Genomic DNA, 23,559 nt, shown 5'->3' with positions numbered 1-23,559 from the left:
AAGTAGGTATTCTCAATACAGATTCAGTTTTGTTTGAATCCTGTAGTTTTCTCATCTGAACTCTTAGGGCCGCTGTTGACCAGAGTGTCGACAACTGGCAGCATGTTTGTAGTAGAACCTCCCATGCAGCGTCGACATTATAAAGAAAGAACACGACAGGATAGACGGGACACTCGAATACTGAAGAGTTTTTGGAAATGAAACGTCGTCATTGGAGCGTATCTCTTTTGTGTGGATAATAGAGGCGCGATATTAATGACTGATATTGGAATCTGTATATGTTTTCTGGAATGTAAATTTTCGGAGCCACACGGGAAAAAAAATAATCGGATAGAACAATGGCCAGGCAAGTACTGTTGTTTGTCTCTGTGCTCTCCGTCAGCTCGGTGCTCGGGCAGGTCAGCTACACGATTCCGGAGGAAATGCACAAAGGATCTTTAGTGGGTAATATCGGAAATGATTTAGGTTTACAAATCAAACGTCTGGCAGCAGGTAAAGCGCGAATTTTCACCCGAGACAGCGACGGGTACATCGAACTAAACAGAGAAAGAGGAGTCCTCCTTGTTAAAGAGAGAATCGACAGAGAGGCGCTCTGCAGACAGACGACGCCTTGTGCTTTACATTTTCAGATTATTCTAGAGAATCCAATGGAATTTTACACTGTTACAGTGCAGATCACAGATATCAACGATAATGCACCAACCTTTGAAAAAACTGAAATGAAATTCAAAATCAGTGAGTCAGCGGTGATCGGGGCCAAATTTGTTCTGGAAAGAGCTGTTGATCTCGATGTAGGAATTAATGATCTGAAAAGCTACCAGTTAAAACCAACAGGAAATTTTGCACTGAAGGTGCACAATAATGCTGATGGAAACAAACACGTCGAGATGGTGCTTCAGAAACCTTTAGACAGAGAGAAACAGGAGCAGATATCTCTCGTGTTGACGGCTGTAGATGGAGGAGAGCCGCAGATGTCAGGAACGATGCTGATCGCCATCACAGTTTTAGACGTTAATGATAATGCTCCTGTTTTTACACAGCAAACATACAAAGCTACAGTTACTGAGAATTCACCAAAAGGAACAGTTGTTGCTACTGTTACAGCCTCAGATGCAGATCAGGGTTCTAACAGTAAAATTACATATTCAATTACAAATACGTTAGATGATGTTAGGAAAGTATTTGATGTAAATGAGGAAAACGGTGAAGTGACTTTAATTGGAAACATTGATTTTGAACAGTCACGAAACTATCAAATAAATGTACTTGCTAGTGACGAAGGAGGACTCACGGATTCATGCAAATTAATCGTTGATTTGCAAGACATGAACGACAACAAGCCTGAAATCACCATAATGTCAAAGTCAAATGTGATATCAGAAGATGCTGAACTCAATACAGTTGTTACAATGATAAGCATCGAGGATTTAGACTCAGGAGAAAATGGAAACGTAGAATGCTTCATTAACGAAAATATACCTTTTATTTTAAAATCATCAACAAATAATTTCTACAGTTTAGTGACAGACAGTGAATTAGACAGAGAGAGAGCCTCTGAGTATAACATCACTGTGACCTGCTCTGATGAGGGAGTGCCCTCCCTCTCCAGCAGCGTCACTCTCACCTTACAGATCTCTGATGTAAATGACAACGAGCCTGTCTTTGAGAGGAGCTCATATGAGGCCTACATTGTAGAAAACAACACACCAGGTGTGTCTGTATTCACAGTGAGAGCCACAGACGCTGACTGGAACCAGAATGCTCGTGTTTCTTACATTCTGGAGGACTCCTCAGTGAACGGAGTGCCAGTCTCCTCATATGTGTCCATCAGTGCTGATAGTGGAGTCATCCATGCAGTGCGCTCTTTTGACTACGAGCAGATCAAAGACTTCCATTTCCGTGTGAAAGCTCAAGATGGAGGCTCTCCTCCACTCAGCAGCAATGTGACAGTGAAAATCATGATCCAGGACCAGAACGACAACCCTCCTCAGGTTCTGTATCCAGTCCAGACTGGAGGCTCTGTAGTGGCTGAAATGGTGCCTCGTTCAGCAGATGTGGGCTATCTGGTGACCAAAGTGGTGGCTGTTGATGTGGACTCTGGACAGAATGCGTGGTTGTCGTATAAACTGCAGAAAGCCACAGACAGGGCTCTGTTTGAAGTGGGCTCCCAGAATGGAGAGATCCGAACCATCCGCCAAGTGAGTGATAAAGATGCAGTGAAACAGAGACTGAGTGTTATAGTGGAGGACAACGGGCAGCCCTCTCGTTCAGCTACAGTCATTGTGAACGTGGCGGTGGCGGACAGCTTTCCTGAAGTTCTGTCGGAGTTCAGTGACTTTCCACACGACAAGGAGTACAATGACAACCTGACTTTTTACTTGGTGTTGGCTCTGGCTGTGGTCTCCTTCCTGTTCATCACGTGTTTGGTGGTTATTATCTCAGTGAAAATCTACAGATGGAGACAGTCTCGCATCCTGTATCATTCCAACCTGCCTGTGATTCCATATTACCCTCCACGTTACTCAGACACTTTGGGGACAACAGGGACTCTCCAACACGTGTACAATTACGAGGTGTGCAGGACGACAGACTCGAGAAAGAGTGACTGTAAGTTCGGCAGAGCTGGTAGTCAGAACGTGTTGATCATGGATCCCAGTTGTTCAGGGACGATGCAGCGGATGCAGAGTGAGAAGAGCATCCTGGATGAACCAGACTCTCCTCTCGAGGTGAGACTGCTTTAATATTGTTTCTACACTTGAATAGCTCTTTTTTAATTTAAATCGCGCGATTTTCAGTTTAAATAATGGAGTGTGTGACGCCATTCAGGATTTTCTTCGTGTTTCTTAAAATCTTCACTTACTCCCTGTGTATAAGATTTTTATTTTCGTTTATGGGATATTTAATCATTAATTATTTTTGGCATTCTCGCTGAAGTCCTTTTTTATTATTATTTTTTGAGAATTATTGTCAGTGTCGATTTCCTGTTGTGAAAGCTACAGTTTATGTTTTAACTCTCATTTGTTTCATATTCACTGCATGTGAAACTTGGATTTGAAGCATTACGCAGAGAGGATACACTACTAAGATTTTTCCCCCACATATTTTTGCTGAAAACTCGGTGGAACAGTTTAGAACTATCTGCCCATACACATAGACCTTTTTCTCATACTTTCTTACATCGTTAATGAGTATACGGTTAAATTTCAATGGAATATATTGAGCTTAACATATTTTGGCGAGCACCATTGTCTTTTGGGGGATCAATCAAAGACATTTTATGTTCATTGTGGTATTAATGCTTTTTATAAGCAAGACTAGTGCCACGAATGTCTGCCGTTTATCAGCATTTAACAGTTCAGAACATTGGACAGCGACACTCACGTTCCTCACTTCCTTCATTTCCCCTTCCGGCCACACGGTTTTTAGAAGTATTGTAGTGCTGGTTCATGATTCAGAATTTTTGGCTAAGTGATGATTACTAATTCACATGTATGAATTTATTTAAACATCCTGATTTCTGTAGCAACTATAAGAGAATTGGAACTTTGCCTCGGAACATGATCTGCAGAGTTTTTGCAATATCTTCATATAACCATTGTGTTTGTAGTCATTAAAATTTAGTAATTTTTTAAAGTAGGTATTCTCAATACAGATTCAGTTTTGTTTGAATCCTGTAGTTTTCTCATCTGAACTCTTAGGGCCGCTGTTGACCAGAGTGTCGACAACTGGCAGCATGTTTGTAGTAGAACCTCCCATGCAGCGTCGACATTATAAAGAAAGAACACGACAGGATAGACGGGACACTCGAATACTGAAGAGTTTTTGGAAATGAAACGTCGTCATTGGAGCGTATCTCTTTTGTGTGGATAATAGAGGCGCGATATTAATGACTGATATTGGAATCTGTATATGTTTTCTGGAATGTAAATTTTCGGAGCCACACGGGAAAAAAAATAATCGGATAGAACAATGGCCAGGCAAGTACTGTTGTTTGTCTCTGTGCTCTCCGTCAGCTCGGTGCTCGGGCAGGTCAGCTACACGATTCCGGAGGAAATGCACAAAGGATCTTTAGTGGGTAATATCGGAAATGATTTAGGTTTACAAATCAAACGTCTGGCAGCAGGTAAAGCGCGAATTTTCACCCGAGACAGCGACGGGTACATCGAACTAAACAGAGAAAGAGGAGTCCTCCTTGTTAAAGAGAGAATCGACAGAGAGGCGCTCTGCAGACAGACGACGCCTTGTGCTTTACATTTTCAGATTATTCTAGAGAATCCAATGGAATTTTACACTGTTACAGTGCAGATCACAGATATCAACGATAATGCACCAACCTTTGAAAAAACTGAAATGAAATTCAAAATCAGTGAGTCAGCGGTGATCGGGGCCAAATTTGTTCTGGAAAGAGCTGTTGATCTCGATGTAGGAATTAATGATCTGAAAAGCTACCAGTTAAAACCAACAGGAAATTTTGCACTGAAGGTGCACAATAATGCTGATGGAAACAAACACGTCGAGATGGTGCTTCAGAAACCTTTAGACAGAGAGAAACAGGAGCAGATATCTCTCGTGTTGACGGCTGTAGATGGAGGAGAGCCGCAGATGTCAGGAACGATGCTGATCGCCATCACAGTTTTAGACGTTAATGATAATGCTCCTGTTTTTACACAGCAAACATACAAAGCTACAGTTACTGAGAATTCACCAAAAGGAACAGTTGTTGCTACTGTTACAGCCTCAGATGCAGATCAGGGTTCTAACAGTAAAATTACATATTCAATTACAAATACGTTAGATGATGTTAGGAAAGTATTTGATGTAAATGAGGAAAACGGTGAAGTGACTTTAATTGGAAACATTGATTTTGAACAGTCACGAAACTATCAAATAAATGTACTTGCTAGTGACGAAGGAGGACTCACGGATTCATGCAAATTAATCGTTGATTTGCAAGACATGAACGACAACAAGCCTGAAATCACCATAATGTCAAAGTCAAATGTGATATCAGAAGATGCTGAACTCAATACAGTTGTTACAATGATAAGCATCGAGGATTTAGACTCAGGAGAAAATGGAAACGTAGAATGCTTCATTAACGAAAATATACCTTTTATTTTAAAATCATCAACAAATAATTTTCAGTTTAAATAATGGAGTGTGTGACGCCATTCAGGATTTTCTTCGTGTTTCTTAAAATCTTCACTTACTCCCTGTGTATAAGATTTTTATTTTCGTTTATGGGATATTTAATCATTAATTATTTTTGGCATTCTCGCTGAAGTCCTTTTTTATTATTATTTTTTGAGAATTATTGTCAGTGTCGATTTCCTGTTGTGAAAGCTACAGTTTATGTTTTAACTCTCATTTGTTTCATATTCACTGCATGTGAAACTTGGATTTGAAGCATTACGCAGAGAGGATACACTACTAAGATTTTTCCCCCACATATTTTTGCTGAAAACTCGGTGGAACAGTTTAGAACTATCTGCCCATACACATAGACCTTTTTCTCATACTTTCTTACATCGTTAATGAGTATACGGTTAAATTTCAATGGAATATATTGAGCTTAACATATTTTGGCGAGCACCATTGTCTTTTGGGGGATCAATCAAAGACATTTTATGTTCATTGTGGTATTAATGCTTTTTATAAGCAAGACTAGTGCCACGAATGTCTGCCGTTTATCAGCATTTAACAGTTCAGAACATTGGACAGCGACACTCACGTTCCTCACTTCCTTCATTTCCCCTTCCGGCCACACGGTTTTTAGAAGTATTGTAGTGCTGGTTCATGATTCAGAATTTTTGGCTAAGTGATGATTACTAATTCACATGTATGAATTTATTTAAACATCCTGATTTCTGTAGCAACTATAAGAGAATTGGAACTTTGCCTCGGAACATGATCTGCAGAGTTTTTGCAATATCTTCATATAACCATTGTGTTTGTAGTCATTAAAATTTAGTAATTTTTTAAAGTAGGTATTCTCAATACAGATTCAGTTTTGTTTGAATCCTGTAGTTTTCTCATCTGAACTCTTAGGGCCGCTGTTGACCAGAGTGTCGACAACTGGCAGCATGTTTGTAGTAGAACCTCCCATGCAGCGTCGACATTATAAAGAAAGAACACGACAGGATAGACGGGACACTCGAATACTGAAGAGTTTTTGGAAATGAAACGTCGTCATTGGAGCGTATCTCTTTTGTGTGGATAATAGAGGCGCGATATTAATGACTGATATTGGAATCTGTATATGTTTTCTGGAATGTAAATTTTCGGAGCCACACGGGAAAAAAAATAATCGGATAGAACAATGGCCAGGCAAGTACTGTTGTTTGTCTCTGTGCTCTCCGTCAGCTCGGTGCTCGGGCAGGTCAGCTACACGATTCCGGAGGAAATGCACAAAGGATCTTTAGTGGGTAATATCGGAAATGATTTAGGTTTACAAATCAAACGTCTGGCAGCAGGTAAAGCGCGAATTTTCACCCGAGACAGCGACGGGTACATCGAACTAAACAGAGAAAGAGGAGTCCTCCTTGTTAAAGAGAGAATCGACAGAGAGGCGCTCTGCAGACAGACGACGCCTTGTGCTTTACATTTTCAGATTATTCTAGAGAATCCAATGGAATTTTACACTGTTACAGTGCAGATCACAGATATCAACGATAATGCACCAACCTTTGAAAAAACTGAAATGAAATTCAAAATCAGTGAGTCAGCGGTGATCGGTGCCAAATTTGTTCTGGAAAGAGCTGTTGATCTCGATGTAGGAATTAATGATCTGAAAAGCTACCAGTTAAAACCAACAGATAATTTTGCACTGAAGGTGCACAATAATGCTGATGGAAACAAACACGTCGAGATGGTGCTTCAGAAACCTTTAGACAGAGAGAAACAGGAGCAGATATCTCTCGTGTTGACGGCTGTAGATGGAGGAGAGCCGCAGATGTCAGGAACGATGCTGATCGCCATCACAGTTTTAGACGTTAATGATAATGCTCCTGTTTTTACACAGCAAACATACAAAGCTACAGTTACTGAGAATTCACCAAAAGGAACAGTTGTTGCTACTGTTACAGCCTCAGATGCAGATCAGGGTTCTAACAGTAAAATTACATATTCAATTACAAATACGTTAGATGATGTTAGGAAAGTATTTGATGTAAATGAGGAAAACGGTGAAGTGACTTTAATTGGAAACATTGATTTTGAACAGTCACGAAACTATCAAATAAATGTACTTGCTAGTGACGAAGGAGGACTCACGGATTCATGCAAATTAATCGTTGATTTGCAAGACATGAACGACAACAAGCCTGAAATCACCATAATGTCAAAGTCAAATGTGATATCAGAAGATGCTGAACTCAATACAGTTGTTACAATGATAAGCATCGAGGATTTAGACTCAGGAGAAAATGGAAACGTAGAATGCTTCATTAACGAAAATATACCTTTTATTTTAAAATCATCAACAAATAATTTCTACAGTTTAGTGACAGACAGTGAATTAGACAGAGAGAGAGCCTCTGAGTATAACATCACTGTGACCTGCTCTGATGAGGGAGTGCCCTCCCTCTCCAGCAGCGTCACTCTCACCTTACAGATCTCTGATGTAAATGACAACGAGCCTGTCTTTGAGAGGAGCTCATATGAGGCCTACATTGTAGAAAACAACACACCAGGTGTGTCTATATTCACAGTGAGAGCCACAGACGCTGACTGGAACCAGAATGCTCGTGTTTCTTACATTCTGGAGGACTCCTCAGTGAACGGAGTGCCAGTCTCCTCATATGTGTCCATCAGTGCTGATAGTGGAGTCATCCATGCAGTGCGCTCTTTTGACTACGAGCAGATCAAAGACTTCCATTTCCGTGTGAAAGCTCAAGATGGAGGCTCTCCTCCACTCAGCAGCAATGTGACAGTGAAAATCATGATCCAGGACCAGAACGACAACCCTCCTCAGGTTCTGTATCCAGTCCAGACTGGAGGCTCTGTAGTGGCTGAAATGGTGCCTCGTTCAGCAGATGTGGGCTATCTGGTGACCAAAGTGGTGGCTGTTGATGTGGACTCTGGACAGAATGCGTGGTTGTCGTATAAACTGCAGAAAGCCACAGACAGGGCTCTGTTTGAAGTGGGCTCCCAGAATGGAGAGATCCGAACCATCCGCCAAGTGAGTGATAAAGATGCAGTGAAACAGAGACTGAGTGTTATAGTGGAGGACAACGGTCAGCCCTCTCGTTCAGCTACAGTCATTGTGAACGTGGCGGTGGCGGACAGCTTCCCTGAAGTTCTGTCGGAGTTCAGTGATTTTCCACACGACAAGGAGTACAATGACAACCTGACTTTTTACTTGGTGTTGGCTCTGGCTGTGGTCTCCTTCCTGTTCATCACGTGTTTGGTGGTTATTATCTCAGTGAAAATCTACAGATGGAGACAGTCTCGCATCCTGTATCATTCCAACCTGCCTGTGATTCCATATTATCCTCCACGTTACTCAGACACTTTGGGGACAACAGGGACTCTCCAACACGTGTACAATTACGAGGTGTGCAGGACGACAGACTCGAGAAAGAGTGACTGTAAGTTCGGCAGAGCTGGTAGTCAGAACGTGTTGATCATGGATCCCAGTTGTTCAGGGACGATGCAGCGGATGCAGAGTGAGAAGAGCATCCTGGATGAACCAGACTCTCCTCTCGAGGTGAGACTGCTTTAACATTGTTTCTACACCCGAATAACCTTTTTTAAAAAAAAAAAAAAAAAAAACAATCACACAGATTTTCTCTTTCAATAATAGAGTTCGTGACCCCATTAAGGATTTTCTTTGTGTTTATTAAAATCGCCACCATTTGTCTCAATGGATATGATTTGTTTTTTCATTTAATAAGCTTTTTCATCATTATCCGTTGTTGACATCCTGACTGAAGTCTTTTTGCATTTATTTACTCAATGTCAATATAGATTTCTTGTAGTGAAACCAACAGTTCATATTTGAACTCTCATTTGTTTCATAGTCACTGTGTGAGAAACTTGGATTTGAAAAATACTCAGATAGGAAATATTATTAAGATATTTTCCCACTTAATTTTGCTGAACGCTCGGTGGAGCAGTTTAGAACTCTCTGCCCATAAGCATAAACCTTTTTTTTTTTTTTTTTTTTTTTTTTTTTTAAACTTTCTCACATTGTGAGTATTTGGTGAAGTTTCAAAGTAGCATATTGAATTTAATGTTTTTCATGTTCTTGGTGGCATCAGTGCCTTTTTGGAAGTCAGTTACACAAAAGATGTGTTAATTTCTGTGTGAGTATTTTTTGTGGACAACACTTGTGTCGCGACGTGTGCCGTTCATCAGCGTTTAACAGTTCAGAACATTGGACAGCGACATTCACGTTCCTCACTTTCTTCATTTCCCCTTCATGCCACACTGTTTTTAGAAGTATTGTAGTGCTGGTTAATGGTTCAGATTTTTGGCTTCGTATATCTTAAAAGATAACCTGTTACCCTTTAAAAATAAATACATAAATACTAAAAACATTTTGGTTCCTATACTAACCAAACAACATATAAATAAAACACCCCATCGCTGAAGTTAGATACAAACAAACTGTCATAGAAATTAAACTGTACCTTTGAACATGATCTGCAGAGCTTTTGGAATATCTTAACATAACCATTGTGTTTATAGTCAGTCATTCAAATTTAGTGTTTTTTCTGAAGGAAAGTATTGTCAACGTAGATTCAGTTTTGTTTGAATCCTGCAGTTTTCTCATATGAACTCTTAGGGCCGCTGTTGACCAGAGTGTCGACAACTGGCAGCATGTTCGTAGCAGAACCTCCCATGTAACGTCGACATTATAAAGAAAGAACACGACGGGAAAGACAGGACGTTCGCGTTATATAAAATATTTGAGAAGGATACGTAGACCTTTCAGATGAAATTTCACTTTTTTGGATAATACAGGTGCTAAATAAACGCTCGATATTGGAATCTTTGTTTTTATGGCATATAAACACTGAATCTCACCGAAAAATAATCGGATAGAACAATGGCCAGGCAAGTACTGTTGTTTGTCTCTGTGCTCTCCGTCAGCTCGGTGCTCGGGCAGGTCAGCTACACGATTCCGGAGGAAAGGCCCAAAGGATCTTTAGTGGGTAATATTGCACAGGATTTAGGTTTACAAATTAAACGTTTGGCTTCAGGTAAGGCTAGAATTTATACTCGAGACAGTGACGGGTACATCGAGCTGAACAGAGAAAGAGGAGTCCTCCTTGTTAAAGAGAGAATCGACAGAGAGGCGCTCTGCAGACAGACGACGCCTTGTGCTTTACATTTTCAGATTATTCTGGAGAATCCAATGGAATTTTATAGTGTTACAGTACAGATCACAGATATCAACGATAATGCACCAACCTTTGAAAAAACTGCAATGAAATTCAAAATCAGTGAGTCAGCGGTGATCGGGGCCAAATTTGTTCTGGAAAGAGCTGTTGATCTCGATGTAGGAATTAATGATCTGAAAAGCTACCAATTAAAACCAACAGGAAATTTTGCACTGAAGGTGCACAATAATGCTGATGGAAACAAACACGTCGAGATGGTGCTTCAGAAACCTTTAGACAGAGAGAAACAGGATCATATATCTCTCGTGTTGACGGCTGTAGATGGAGGAGAGCCGCAGATGTCAGGAACGATGCTGATCGTCATCACAGTTTTAGACGCCAATGATAATGCTCCTGTTTTTACACAGCAAACATACAAAGCTACAGTTACTGAAAATTCACCAAAAGGAACAGTTGTTGCTACTGTTACAGCCTCAGATGCAGATCAGGGTTCTAACAGTAAAATTGCATATTCGATAACAAACACTATGGATGATATCAGAAAAGTATTTAATATAAATGAGGAAAACGGTGAAGTGACTTTAATTGGAAACATCGACTTTGAAGAGTCACGAAACTATCAAATAAATCTACTTGCCAGTGATGAAGGAGGACTCACAGATTTTTGCAAATTAATTGTCGATGTGCAAGATATGAATGACAACAAGCCGGAAATTAACATAATGTCAAAGTCAACTGTGATATCAGAAGATGCTAAACTCAATACAGTTGTTACAATGATAAACATTGAAGACAAGGACTCTGGGGAAAATGGAAAAGTGCAGTGTCTCATGAGCAAAAATATACCTTTTATTTTAAAAGCATCAACAAATAATTTCTACAGTTTAGTGACAGACAGTGAATTAGACAGAGAGAGAGCCTCTGAGTATAACATCAGTGTGACCTGCTCTGATGAGGGAGTGCCCTCCCTCTCCAGCAGCGTCACTCTCACCTTACAGATCTCTGATGTAAATGACAACGAGCCTGTCTTTGAGAGGAGCTCATATGAGGCCTACATTGTAGAAAACAACACACCAGGTGTGTCTATATTCACAGTGAGATCCACAGACGCTGACTGGAACCAGAATGCTCGTGTTTCTTACATTCTGGAGGACTCCTCAGTGAACGGAGTGCCAGTCTCCTCATATGTGTCCGTCAGTGCTGATAGTGGAGTCATCCATGCAGTGCGCTCTTTTGACTACGAGCAGATCAAAGACTTCCAGTTCCGTGTGAAAGCTCAGGATGGAGGCTCTCCTCCACTCAGCAGCAATGTGACAGTGAAAATGATGATCCAGGACCAGAATGACAACCCTCCTCAGGTTCTGTATCCAGTCCAGACTGGAGGCTCTGTGGTGGCTGAAATGGTGCCTCGTTCAGCAGATGTGGGCTATCTGGTGACCAAAGTGGTGGCTGTTGATGTGGACTCTGGACAGAATGCGTGGTTGTCGTATAAACTGCAGAAAGCCACAGACAGGGCTCTGTTTGAAGTGGGCTCCCAGAATGGAGAGATCCGAACCATCCGCCAAGTGAGTGTTAAAGATGCAGTGAAACAGAGACTGAGTGTTATAGTGGAGGACAACGGGCAGCCCTCTCGTTCAGCTACAGTCATTGTGAACGTGGCGGTGGCAGACAGCTTCCCTGAAGTTCTGTCGGAGTTCAGTGACTTTCCACAAGACAAGGAGTACAATGACAACCTGACTTTTTACTTGGTGTTGGCTCTGGCTGTGGTCTCCTTCCTGTTCATCACGTGTTTGGTGGTTATTATCTCAGTGAAAATCTACAGATGGAGACAGTCTCGCATCCTGTATCATTCCAACCTGCCTGTGATTCCATATTATCCTCCACGTTACTCAGACACTTTGGGGACAACAGGGACTCTCCAACACGTGTACAATTACGAGGTGTGCAGGACGACAGACTCCAGAAAGAGTGACTGTAAGTTCGGCAGAGCTGGTAGTCAGAACGTGTTGATCATGGATCCCAGTTGTTCAGGGACGATGCAGCGGATGCAGAGTGAGAAGAGCATCCTGGATGAACCAGACTCTCCTCTCGAGGTTTGAAAATTTGGTCTTTCATTATGTCAAAGCTGCATGTTTACTCTCTGACAACAGAATTTCAGCACCTCGGACAGAGGCACGACTGTCTCGCCCTCGTTCTCTTTCTCGCTCTGATTCTTTCAAAATCTTCTTTGATTCTAGTGTTTTGTGTTTATCATCATCATCATCATCATCATCATCATCATCATCTTAACTATAAATCTATGCAGTCTCTCTGCGATGTTTAGATTGGCGGAGCTCACCTTTCAAGCAGTTTTATTGTACTGGCTATGCTTATTTCTAAAGCATTTCAGCTCATAGTACATTATATTTTTATTTTCTTGTAGTTTTACTCTTTGAACTCAATGGGCCGCTGTTGGTCAACGTGTTGCAGTTGTAGACAGGATTTGAATCAGATCCTCCCATGTCATGGCGGTATTTTAGAGAAAAAGAGAGAGAGAGAGAGAGAGAGAGAGAGAAAGCACTGTTCGCGGACTGCAAATCTATTCGATGGATTTATCAAAGCGATAGACGCATCACTTCTGGATTGTATTGATATTCCTTCAGGCTGTCTATTTTTTTCATGGAAATGTTGTTTTTAGTGTGGAACCGATCATTACACTAATTTTTGTTGCGCAATGAGAATCCTGGATAGAACAATGAGACGGCAAGTACTGTTTTTCATCTCGGTCCTTTCTCTCGCTTCAGTTCTCGGCCAAGTCAGCTTCTCGATTCCGGAGGAAATGTCAAAGGGCTCTGTTGTCGGCAACATAGCACGGGATTTAGGTTTAGATGTGAAAAGACTAAAGTCAGGTAAAGCTCGTATATTTACGAGCGACGGCGCAGAATATATCGAGCTGAGCAGAGAAAGAGGCGTCCTCCTCTTGAAAGAAAGGATAGACAGAGAGTCGCTCTGCAGGCAGACGACGCCTTGTGCTTTACATTTGCAGATTATTCTAGAAAACCCGATGGAACTTTTTCGAATAACAGTAGAGATTACGGACATCAACGATAACAGCCCCAGTTTTAAAAATGACGAGAAACGTTTTGAAATCAGTGAATCTGCAATTATCGGGTCTAAATTTGTGTTAGAAAGAGCGGTTGATGCAGACATCGGAATAAATGGCCTGAAAAATTATACCTTGAAACCTACAGACAATTTTGTACTGAAAATAGAAGGTCAGGCAGATGGAAATAAAAAGGTAGAAATGATTTTACACAGGCCCTTAGATCGAGAGAAAGAGGAGCAAATATCATTGCTGTTAACAGCAGTAGATGGAGGAGACCCTCAGATGTCTGGTACAGTAAAGATTTATGTGACAGTGCTGGATGCAAACGATAATGCTCCCGTTTTTACGCAGTCAGTTTATAAGGCGGCCATAACGGAAAATTCTCACAAAGGTACAACGCTAACATCAGTGAGCGCTTCTGATGCAGATAAAGGACCGAACGGGGAAGTCTCTTATTCTGTGTCGACTACTATGGACAGTGTGTCTGATATATTTACAATTAGTGAAAACGGCGAAGTTATACTCGTTGGTGAAGTTGACTTTGAAAAAGCCAAATATTACCAAATTGATATTGAGGCTCAAGACAATGGTGGCCTTTCTGATTCCAGTAAGATTATAGTTGATGTCATTGACATTAATGATAATAAGCCTGTAATCAGTATACTTTCCAAATCTGATTCAATCCCAGAAGACTCTCCCCATGGTACAGTTATAGTTATGTTCAGTGTCTTTGACCCAGATTCGAGTAACAATGGTCAAGTGAACTGCAGAATAAACGGTAACATTCCATTTACAATTATAACGTCTTCAAACGACTTCTACAGTTTGGTGACAGACGGTGATTTAGACAGAGAGAGAGCCTCTGAGTATAACATTACTGTGACCTGCTCTGATGAGGGAGTGCCCTCCCTCTCCAGCAGCGTCACTCTCACCTTACAGATCTCTGATGTAAATGACAACGAGCCTGTCTTTGAGAGGAGCTCATATGAGGCCTACATTGTAGAAAACAACACACCAGGTGTGTCTGTATTCACAGTGAGAGCCACAGACGCTGATTGGAACCAGAATGCTCGTGTTTCTTACATTCTGGAGGACTCCTCAGTGAACGGAGTGCCAGTCTCCTCATATGTGTCCATCAGTGCTGATAGTGGAGTCATCCATGCAGTGCGCTCTTTTGACTACGAGCAGATCAAAGACTTCCATTTCCGTGTGAAAGCTCAGGATGGAGGCTCTCCTCCACTCAGCAGCAATGTGACAGTGAAAATGATGATCCAGGACCAGAATGACAACCCTCCTCAAGTTCTGTATCCAGTCCAGACTGGTGGCTCTGTGGTGGCTGAAATGGTGCCTCGTTCAGCAGATGTGGGCTATCTGGTGACCAAAGTGGTGGCTGTTGATGTGGACTCTGGACAGAATGCGTGGCTGTCGTATAAACTGCAGAAAGCCACAGACAGGGCTCTGTTTGAAGTGGGTTCACAGAATGGAGAGATCCGAACCATCCGCCAAGTGAGTGACAAAGATGCAGTGAAACAGGGACTGAGTGTTATAGTGGAGGACAACGGGCAGCCCTCTCGTTCAGCTACAGTCATTGTGAACGTGGCGGTGGCGGACAGTTTCCCTGAAGTTCTGTCGGAGTTCAGTGACTTTCCACACGACAAGGAGTACAATGACAACCTGACTTTTTACTTAGTGTTGGCTCTGGCTGTGGTCTCCTTCCTGTTCATCACGTGTTTGGTGGTTATTATCTCAGTGAAAATCTACAGATGGAGACAGTCTCGCATCCTGTATCATTCCAACCTGCCTGTGATTCCATATTATCCTCCACGTTACTCAGACACTTTGGGGACAACAGGGACTCTCCAACACGTGTACAATTACGAGGTGTGCAGGACGACAGACTCGAGAAAGAGTGACTGTAAGTTCGACAGAGCTAGTAGTCAGAACGTGTTGATCATGGATCCCAGTTGTTCAGGGACGATGCAGCGGATGCAGAGTGAGAAGAGAATCCTGGATGAACCAGACTCTCCTCTAGAGGTTAGTCTCATCAAACAAAACATGATTGTATCTATCTGTTATGGGGCATACTAAAGTGGGGATCTGCAAAAGCTGGGAAGCACAATGCAGTGCACTTATGCTTTCTTCCATATTGCCAATTTTCTGTCCTAACAACTATTGGTGTTGAGCACTTTCATAAACTATATTCTATAGCAATATGCATGTCCTCCTATTTACTGCAAAATTATGCAACATGTAAGTTTTATCCCTTTTAATTTTAAAGCTTTCAAGCCTTGTTTAGCCAACTTTTAGTATAGTTAGAAAATTGTAAGACTACACTGTAGAAGATCCTTAAACACAACATTTGAATATAAAATGCGTTTTGCACAATCTGGTCCAGTAGCAACATTTTATGGTCATAATGCAATCGCTACTTATTTGACAAGACAGTTACAGAAACAACTTCTTTTTCTTTTGTCATCAACTATTTATTGTCATATATGATGTTTGCAAGATTGCAGCTTTTGTTCACCTGAAATGTTTGCTGGCAAAGCATACATTTAGACTAAATTCTTAAGTGACTGTATTTAACAGGACAGTTTAACTCTAAGAACTTATTTCACTCATATGTCCATATGCTTCAATGGTGACTAACCAAAGACAACTAAATCTGATTGACATAAGCTCTGACACTGTTTACACAAAACGTTTCATACATTTTTCAAGCATTACATGGACTGCCTTTGAGCACCACTGTGCTTAAGATTACATGCAAGGTTGCTGGGAATTCCATAAGTTACTTTGTGGACCTGTTGCAAACTTAATTCACAATTGCAAATTGTATAAGTATTCTAAAGCAAGTATAGACCATCATCTTCCTTGTTGGCATACAGTTTGATAAATTACTTCTGATTTTAAACGTAAACTAAAAGACTGTCTTCATTAATTTATGAGCTGTTTCTGTTGTGTTCTTCTTCATAAGTGTAGTTCCACCCTGATGAATTCTGACATATTTTTTAAGTGCGTGCATAGCATTTTTTTTTATTAATCTGAGAACCTCTTTTACATTATTTAGTGTCATGATTATTTAAAGAATGCATTCTTACTTTTATCTGTCTTCATAACTGCATCATCATCACATAATTTGTAATTAAGTCTGTGACTCCTTTTTGTTGGCTAATCTTATTTGGATTCAGCACTAGTGTTGTGGATAGTACTACCCACTATGATTTTTTTAAAAAAGTGTAACAGGTGAAGAAACATGCCCAATAATTTCAATGCATTTGATTACATTGTCCCCTTACTGTGCACATACAGTACAATGTCAGTGTTTCTCACGGACATTCTATTAGCTTATAGTGTTAAAGCCTCATAACATCCTCCAAGGTAATGTTGTGTTTTGTTGCTGAAGACTTGGTGAATGACAAGAGTTTGTTCACGGAACACATATTGTACAAGAGTGAAAATATAAACTTTAGATAATGATTCTAAGTCAATCAGTAAGACTGGCCTTGCTTTGTTTTTTCACATTTCAGTTTTCTATACTGGAAGTAAACATGTTATGGCTGTCTAGTGTATCATCTTAGTGCTGTTCATTGCTGCAGATTTAGTTTTATCAGCTGCTAAAGTTGTGGATTATTCTTTGTAGTTGTCAGTTTATGCATTTTTGCTACCAAAACGTTCTAAATTACAGTAAATGTATGTACATTACTTTGGTATGATAACAGCTTTTTGTGGTAAATTTTCCTGTCAAAGAAAAATTGCTTCAGTGAACACTTTGATGTCTTTCTGTGTTAAGAATTTACTATTGATTTAGCATTTAATTTCGAAATTGTCTTTTAAAGTTTGTGTTTGTTTTAACTGAACACGACTTGCAGTTTGTAGCAACATATACAATTTAAAAAACTTCATACTAACCTTAGCAGTTGGACTCCCAAGCCAGGTGTTAATGTCACAGAACTGGCCTGTGAACTGAGTAGTGAAATAGAACAGTATTTCTTCTATACAGTTAGTAATTGCGCGGGAATTAGATAAGATGGTAAAAACTAGCAGTTTTCTAATGACTGAGGCTCAGATTTATTTCTTCATACTAAACCTCCTTCTACAGCTTTCTGCAGTGCACGTCTTTGGACTCTCAGGGCCGCTGTTGGCTAATGTTGAGCTTTATCCCTTTATTTGATACGTTAGACAGAGAAAGAGACACACATTCAGCACACAATCGTCGTTGCAGCAGACCAGAGATATCGGCGCTGCCATTCGTTTATTTCGGATTCAGGATACACGAAGATAATCGATTTTCCCCTGGAATACTTTGTAATAACGAGAACTTGACGCTTTGGAATATTACTATCTTTAAACCTGCTGTTTTCGTCGACGATAACATGTCGGGCAGAACAATGAGATGGCAAGTACTGTTGTTTATGTCGTTTTTTTCCCTCAGCTCAGTGTTTGGGCAGGTCACCTACTCAATTCCCGAGGAGATGTCCAAAGGCTCTCTTGTTGGTAATATAGCGCAGGATTTAGGGATAAACTTGAAAAGACTGAAATCAGGCAAAGCTCGCATATATACAGAGGACAATGCCGAGTACGTGGAGCTGAATAAAGACAGAGGAGTCCTGCTCGTTAAAGAGAGAATCGACAGAGAGTCGCTCTGCGGACAGACAACACCTTGTGCTTTACATCTTCAAATCACACTGGAAGACCCGATCGAATTTTACACAGTTACAGTCGAAATTAATGACATTAACGATAATGCGCCCAGCTTCAAAAAGGATGAGATGAAATTTCGAATTAGTGAGTCGGCTGTGATCGGAGCCAAATTTGTGCTTGAGAGAGCCATGGATCTAGATGTGGGTGTGAACGGATTACAGGGTTATTCGCTAAAACCTGCAGACAACTTCCATCTAAAACTCCACAATCAGCAAGATGGGAGCAAAAAGGTGGAGATGGTTTTGCAAAAGCATCTAGACAGAGAGGCACGAGAGCACCTCTCTTTAACCCTCACAGCGACTGATGGTGGAGATCCTCAGCTGTCGGGAACAATGCGAGTAGAAATTTCAGTGTTAGACGCTAATGACAATGCCCCAGTATTTACGCAAGAAATTTACAAAGTTTCTATTTTGGAAACTGCTCCAAAAGGTACCGTTTTGAGTACCGTTAGTGCTATAGATGCAGATGAAGGTTCAAATGGAAAGGTGTTATATTCAATAACAAACACGTTAGATGATGTCCCCGTTATATTCAAAATTGGTGAAGATAGCGGCGTAGTTTCCCTAGTTGGAACCCTGGATTATGAAAAGGCACAGCTCTATGAAATACACGTACAGGCCAGTGATGATGGAGGATTGACAGATTCGTGTAAGATCATTGTTGAGGTGACCGATACAAACGATAATCAGCCGTCTATTAATATAATGTCTAGAACAAGCTCCATATCAGAAAATTCTAAGCCAGGAACTGTGGTAACTATATTCAATGTTCAAGATCCAGACTCCGGAGAAAATGGCAAAGTTGCATGTAATATTGAAGAGCATATGCCATTTCTCATGAAAACAACGTCAAAAAAATTCTTTAGCCTTGTGACTGACAGTGAATTAGACAGAGAGAGAGCCTCTGAGTATAACATCAGTGTGACCTGCTCTGATGAGGGAGTGCCCTCCCTCTCCAGCAGCGTCACTCTCACCTTACAGATCTCGGATGTAAATGACAACGAGCCTGTCTTTGAGAGGAGCTCATATGAGGCCTACATTGTAGAAAACAACACACCAGGTGTGTCTGTATTCACAGTGAGAGCCACAGACGCTGACTGGAACCAGAATGCTCGTGTTTCTTACATTCTGGAGGACTCCTCAGTGAACGGAGTGCCAGTCTCCTCATATGTGTCCATCAGTGCTGATAGTGGAGTCATCCATGCAGTGCGCTCTTTTGACTATGAGCAGATCAAAGACTTCCAGTTCCGAGTGAAAGCTCAGGATGGAGGCTCTCCTCCACTCAGCAGCAACGTGACAGTGAAAATGATGATCCAGGACCAGAACGACAATCCTCCTCAGGTTCTGTATCCAGTCCAGACTGGTGGCTCTGTGGTGGCTGAAATGGTGCCTCGTTCAGCAGATGTGGGCTATCTGGTGACCAAAGTGGTGGCTGTTGATGTGGACTCTGGACAGAATGCGTGGCTGTCGTATAAACTGCAGAAAGCCACAGACAGGGCTCTGTTTGAAGTGGGCTCCCAGAATGGAGAGATCCGAACCATCCGCCAAGTGAGTGATAAAGATGCAGTGAAACGGAGACTGAGTGTTATAGTGGAGGACAACGGTCAGCCCTCTCGTTCAGCTACAGTCATTGTGAACGTGGCGGTGGCGGACAGCTTCCCTGAAGTTCTGTCGGAGTTCAGTGACTTTCCACACGACAAGGAGTACAATGACAACCTGACTTTTTACTTAGTGTTGGCTCTGGCTGTGGTCTCCTTCCTGTTCATCACGTGTTTGGTGGTTATTATCTCAGTGAAAATCTACAGATGGAGACAGTCTCGCATGCTGTATCATTCCAACCTGCCTGTGATTCCATATTATCCTCCACGTTACTCAGACACTTTGGGGACAACAGGGACTCTCCAACACGTGTACAATTACGAGGTGTGCAGGACGACAGACTCGAGAAAGAGTGACTGTAAGTTCGGCAGAGCTGGTAGTCAGAACGTGCTGATCATGGATCCAAGTTGTTCGGGAACGATGCAGCGGATGCAGAGTGAGAAGAGCATCCTGGATGAACCAGACTCTCCTCTAGAGGTTAGAAAACTACAACAATCACATTTTCTTTTTATTTAATGCGGAACAAGAGAATGGCAGTGGTGCATTCCTTTTTACAAGCAATAGGTTTCCGTGGGGTTCCGAAAAAAAAATATGAAAGTCTGTGATGTTTAGAAGTATTCTAACACTACAACTCATCCATTCAGTACCATGGACAGTGGCACTTAACACCGTTTACTCTATACCAGTATATCAGTGTGCTGTGGTTTTGTCTTAGCCTCATCTCTTTTCTTTGTATCTACTATAACTCATAAACACTGTTTTTGTAGCTACTGGGTTCGCTTTGTTACTGAGTTGCTTCAGCACATTGTGAAACTATACATTATGGGAAATATAAATATCCTCAAACGGCCCAAATCACTCTTGTTTCACCACAGCTTTCCCAGTGTGAGCTAACACTGAACTATTCTTTGATCATGATTGTTGTAATTTATATTTTCAACTCAAAGGGTCGCTGTTGCCAAGCGTGTTGCAATTCAACTAGATGGTTGTTTTTTTTTCTGTGTCCTGCCCCTTCTGTCGATGTGTTAGACATAATCAGAAAAAGAGAGCCCGCGTTCATGAGGAGCACTGCGAGGACTTGTAATGACGGAATACACGGTTTTCCTTGTTATACTTGGAGTGTGAACGATTTTTTTATTTGTTTGTTTTTCTATCTTCACACGGACTGTATCGGGGATGCTTCATTTTTAGTGGCGCAGGAAGAGAAACGAGTTCGGAAAGAACAATGAAACGGCAAGTACTGTTGTTTCTCCCGGTGCTGTGTCTCAGCTACGTGCTCGGGCAGGTCAGCTACTCAATCCCCGAAGAAATGGTCAAAGGCTCTGTAGTTGGTAGCATAGCGCATGATTTAGGTTTAGATCTTAAGAGGCTGAAATCAGGTAAAGCTCGGGTCTACACGGGAGGCAGCGTCGAATACATCGGGCTGAATAAAGAAAGAGGAGTCGTCCTTGTCCACGAGAGGATAGACAGAGAGGCTTTATGTGGCGAGATGACGCCTTGTGCTTTACATTTCCAGTTAATTCTAGAAAATCCTATGGAACTGTTTCGTGTGACAGTGGAGATCACCGATATAAACGACAACACACCCAGTTTTACAAATACAGAAAAACGCTTTGAAATTAGCGAATCTGCGGTGATAGGATCGAAATTCATCTTAGAGAAAGCAGTGGATTCTGACATTGGGAGGAATGGCTTACAACAATACACCCTCACTCCAACTGATCACTTTGTATTAAAACTAGAAAATCAGGCAGACGGGAGCAAAAAGGTAGAGATGGTTTTACAGAAGCCTCTCGATCGAGAGAAGCAGGAATACATGTCGCTGCAGTTAACTGCTATAGACGGGGGAGAACCGCAGATGTCAGGGACAATGCGGATATTTATCAATGTATTAGATGTAAATGACAACGCACCGGCATTTGCCAAGCCTCTTTATCGAGCAAAAATACCAGAAAATTCCCCTAAAGGCACCAGTGTAGCGACTGTAAGTGCGTCTGATAGAGACATTGGCTCAAACGGAGAAGTGTCGTATCTGATATCTACCAGCAAACGTCTTTTATCTGAGCTGTTTAAAATTAACCCCAGAACCGGTGAAATTATCCTGGTCGGTGAAATAGATTATGAAAAGGCTAATTCTTATCAAATGGATATTGAAGTTGTCGACAGCGGTGGACTGTCTGATTCAACTAAAGTAATAGTTGATGTTATAGATATAAATGATAATAGTCCTCACATTAACATTGTTTCTAAATCAGAGTTCATATCAGAGGCCTCTCCACCAAACACTGTTATTACTATGTTGAGCATAAACGACCCCGATTCAGAGAATAACGGGAAGGTTGAATGTAACATAGACGATACCATCCCCTTTAAAATACAAACTACATTAAATGGTTTTTATACTATTGTTACAGAGGTTGCTTTAGACAGAGAGAGAGCCTCTGAGTATAACATCAGTGTGACCTGCTCTGATGAGGGAGTGCCCTCCCTCTCCAGCAGCGTCACTCTCACCTTACAGATCTCTGATGTAAATGACAACGAGCCTGTCTTTGAGAGGAGCTCATATGAGGCCTACATTGTAGAAAACAACACACCAGGTGTGTCTGTATTCACAGTGAGAGCCACAGACGCTGACTGGAACCAGAATGCTCGTGTTTCTTACATTCTGGAGGACTCCTCAGTGAACGGAGTGCCAGTCTCCTCATATGTGTCCATCAGTGCTGATAGTGGAGTCATCCATGCAGTGCGCTCTTTTGACTATGAACAGATCAAAGACTTCCAGTTCCGTGTGAAAGCTCAGGATGGAGGCTCTCCTCCACTCAGCAGCAACGTGACAGTGAAAATGATGATCCAGGACCAGAACGACAACCCTCCTCAGGTCCTGTATCCAGTCCAGACTGGAGGCTCTGTGGTGGCTGAAATGGTGCCTCGTTCAGCAGATGTGGGCTATCTGGTGACCAAAGTGGTGGCTGTTGATGTGGACTCTGGACAGAATGCGTGGCTGTCCTATAAACTGCAGAAAGCCACAGACAGGGCTCTGTTTGAAGTGGGCTCCCAGAATGGAGAGATCCGAACCATCCGCCAAGTGAGTGATAAAGATGCAGTGAAACAGAGACTGAGTGTTATAGTGGAGGACAACGGTCAGCCCTCTCGTTCAGCTACAGTCATTGTGAACGTGGCGGTGGCGGACAGCTTCCCTGAAGTTCTGTCGGAGTTCAGTGACTTTCCACACGACAAGGAGTACAATGACAACCTGACTTTTTACTTGGTGTTGGCTCTGGCTGTGGTCTCCTTCCTGTTCATCACGTGTTTGGTGGTTATTATCTCAGTGAAAATCTACAGATGGAGACAGTCTCGCATCCTGTATCATTCCAACCTGCCTGTGATTCCATATTATCCTCCACGTTACTCAGACACTTTGGGGACAACAGGGACTCTCCAACACGTGTACAATTACGAGGTGTGCAGGACGACAGACTCGAGAAAGAGTGACTGTAAGTTCGGCAGAGGTGGTAGTCAGAACGTGTTGATCATGGATCCCAGTTGTTCAGGGACGATGCAGCGGATGCAGAGTGAGAAGAGCATCCTGGATGAACCAGACTCTCCTCTAGAGGTTAGTAATTTGGGGTTTAAGTCACGTGTGACATGTTAGCTTTATCTATGTAAATGAAGCGTCGTATTCAGGCACAAGTTTTAACTAACTTGCAGTTAGCACCATGGACAGAGTAACCGGCTAGACTTGTTTTTCGCTATTGTTTTTAAATCTATCTATCTGTCTGTCTGTGTCTGTCTGTCTGTCTGTCTGTCTGTCTGTCTGTCTGTCTGT

The 23,559-nt window shown here is 41.7% G+C and overlaps 6 protein-coding genes across 41 annotated transcripts in view; all 6 read left to right on the top strand.

The window, feature by feature from the left end:
• The window catches only part of LOC111576782 (protocadherin gamma-C5-like), a 353,923-nt gene that overhangs the window by 238,443 nt on the left and 91,921 nt on the right, over positions 1 to 23,559 (top strand). Inside the window, exon 1 of one of the 36 annotated variants that reach the window (XM_055016486.1) lies at positions 17,654 to 20,210. The exons of 34 other annotated variants lie outside the window; for them this stretch is intronic. In XM_055016486.1, coding sequence (XP_054872461.1) covers positions 17,808 to 20,210 — 2,403 coding nt within the window. In that variant the 5' untranslated portion in view covers positions 17,654 to 17,807. Of the gene's footprint in view, positions 1 to 17,653; positions 20,211 to 23,559 lie in introns of those variants that run through there. One more of the 36 variants, XM_055016487.1, reaches the window with a different exon arrangement.
• Positions 142 to 2,756, top strand: LOC111576767 (protocadherin beta-16-like). Its single transcript, XM_023282636.3, has one exon. It carries the CDS (start codon positions 339 to 341, stop codon positions 2,739 to 2,741), a length of 2,403 nt encoding a protein of 800 aa, XP_023138404.2. The 5' UTR covers positions 142 to 338; the 3' UTR covers positions 2,742 to 2,756.
• LOC111576764 (protocadherin beta-16-like) lies at positions 5,252 to 8,775 on the top strand. Its single transcript, XM_023282633.3, has one exon. It carries the CDS (start codon positions 6,320 to 6,322, stop codon positions 8,720 to 8,722), a length of 2,403 nt encoding a protein of 800 aa, XP_023138401.2. The 5' UTR covers positions 5,252 to 6,319; the 3' UTR covers positions 8,723 to 8,775.
• LOC111576787 (protocadherin gamma-A5-like) lies at positions 9,678 to 12,445 on the top strand. Its single transcript, XM_023282663.3, has one exon. It carries the CDS (start codon positions 10,052 to 10,054, stop codon positions 12,443 to 12,445), a length of 2,394 nt encoding a protein of 797 aa, XP_023138431.2. The 5' UTR covers positions 9,678 to 10,051.
• LOC111576758 (protocadherin gamma-A11-like) lies at positions 13,054 to 16,787 on the top strand. Its single transcript, XM_035953968.2, has one exon. The coding sequence runs from the start codon at positions 13,060 to 13,062 to the stop codon at positions 15,517 to 15,519; it is 2,460 nt and encodes an 819-aa protein (XP_035809861.2). The 5' UTR covers positions 13,054 to 13,059; the 3' UTR covers positions 15,520 to 16,787.
• LOC111576757 (protocadherin beta-16-like) lies at positions 20,286 to 23,400 on the top strand. Its single transcript, XM_023282627.3, has one exon. The coding sequence runs from the start codon at positions 20,959 to 20,961 to the stop codon at positions 23,383 to 23,385; it is 2,427 nt and encodes an 808-aa protein (XP_023138395.2). The 5' UTR covers positions 20,286 to 20,958; the 3' UTR covers positions 23,386 to 23,400.

The sequence above is a fragment of the Amphiprion ocellaris genome, chromosome 13 (genome assembly GCF_022539595.1).
Source record: "Amphiprion ocellaris isolate individual 3 ecotype Okinawa chromosome 13, ASM2253959v1, whole genome shotgun sequence".
Lineage (NCBI taxonomy): Eukaryota > Metazoa > Chordata > Actinopteri > Pomacentridae > Amphiprion > Amphiprion ocellaris.
Note: the sequence above shows the minus strand (reverse complement) of the source record. Positions and strands in the feature narration are given on the sequence as shown.

Bases quoted from the DNA above. Each gene is read 5' to 3' on its own strand.
- LOC111576767 (XM_023282636.3), top strand. From the start codon at position 339: ATGGCCAGGCAAGTACTGTTGTTTGTCTCTGTGCTCTCCGTCAGCTCG.
- LOC111576764 (XM_023282633.3), top strand. From the start codon at position 6,320: ATGGCCAGGCAAGTACTGTTGTTTGTCTCTGTGCTCTCCGTCAGCTCG.
- LOC111576787 (XM_023282663.3), top strand. From the start codon at position 10,052: ATGGCCAGGCAAGTACTGTTGTTTGTCTCTGTGCTCTCCGTCAGCTCG.
- LOC111576758 (XM_035953968.2), top strand. From the start codon at position 13,060: ATGAGAATCCTGGATAGAACAATGAGACGGCAAGTACTGTTTTTCATC.
- LOC111576757 (XM_023282627.3), top strand. From the start codon at position 20,959: ATGAAACGGCAAGTACTGTTGTTTCTCCCGGTGCTGTGTCTCAGCTAC.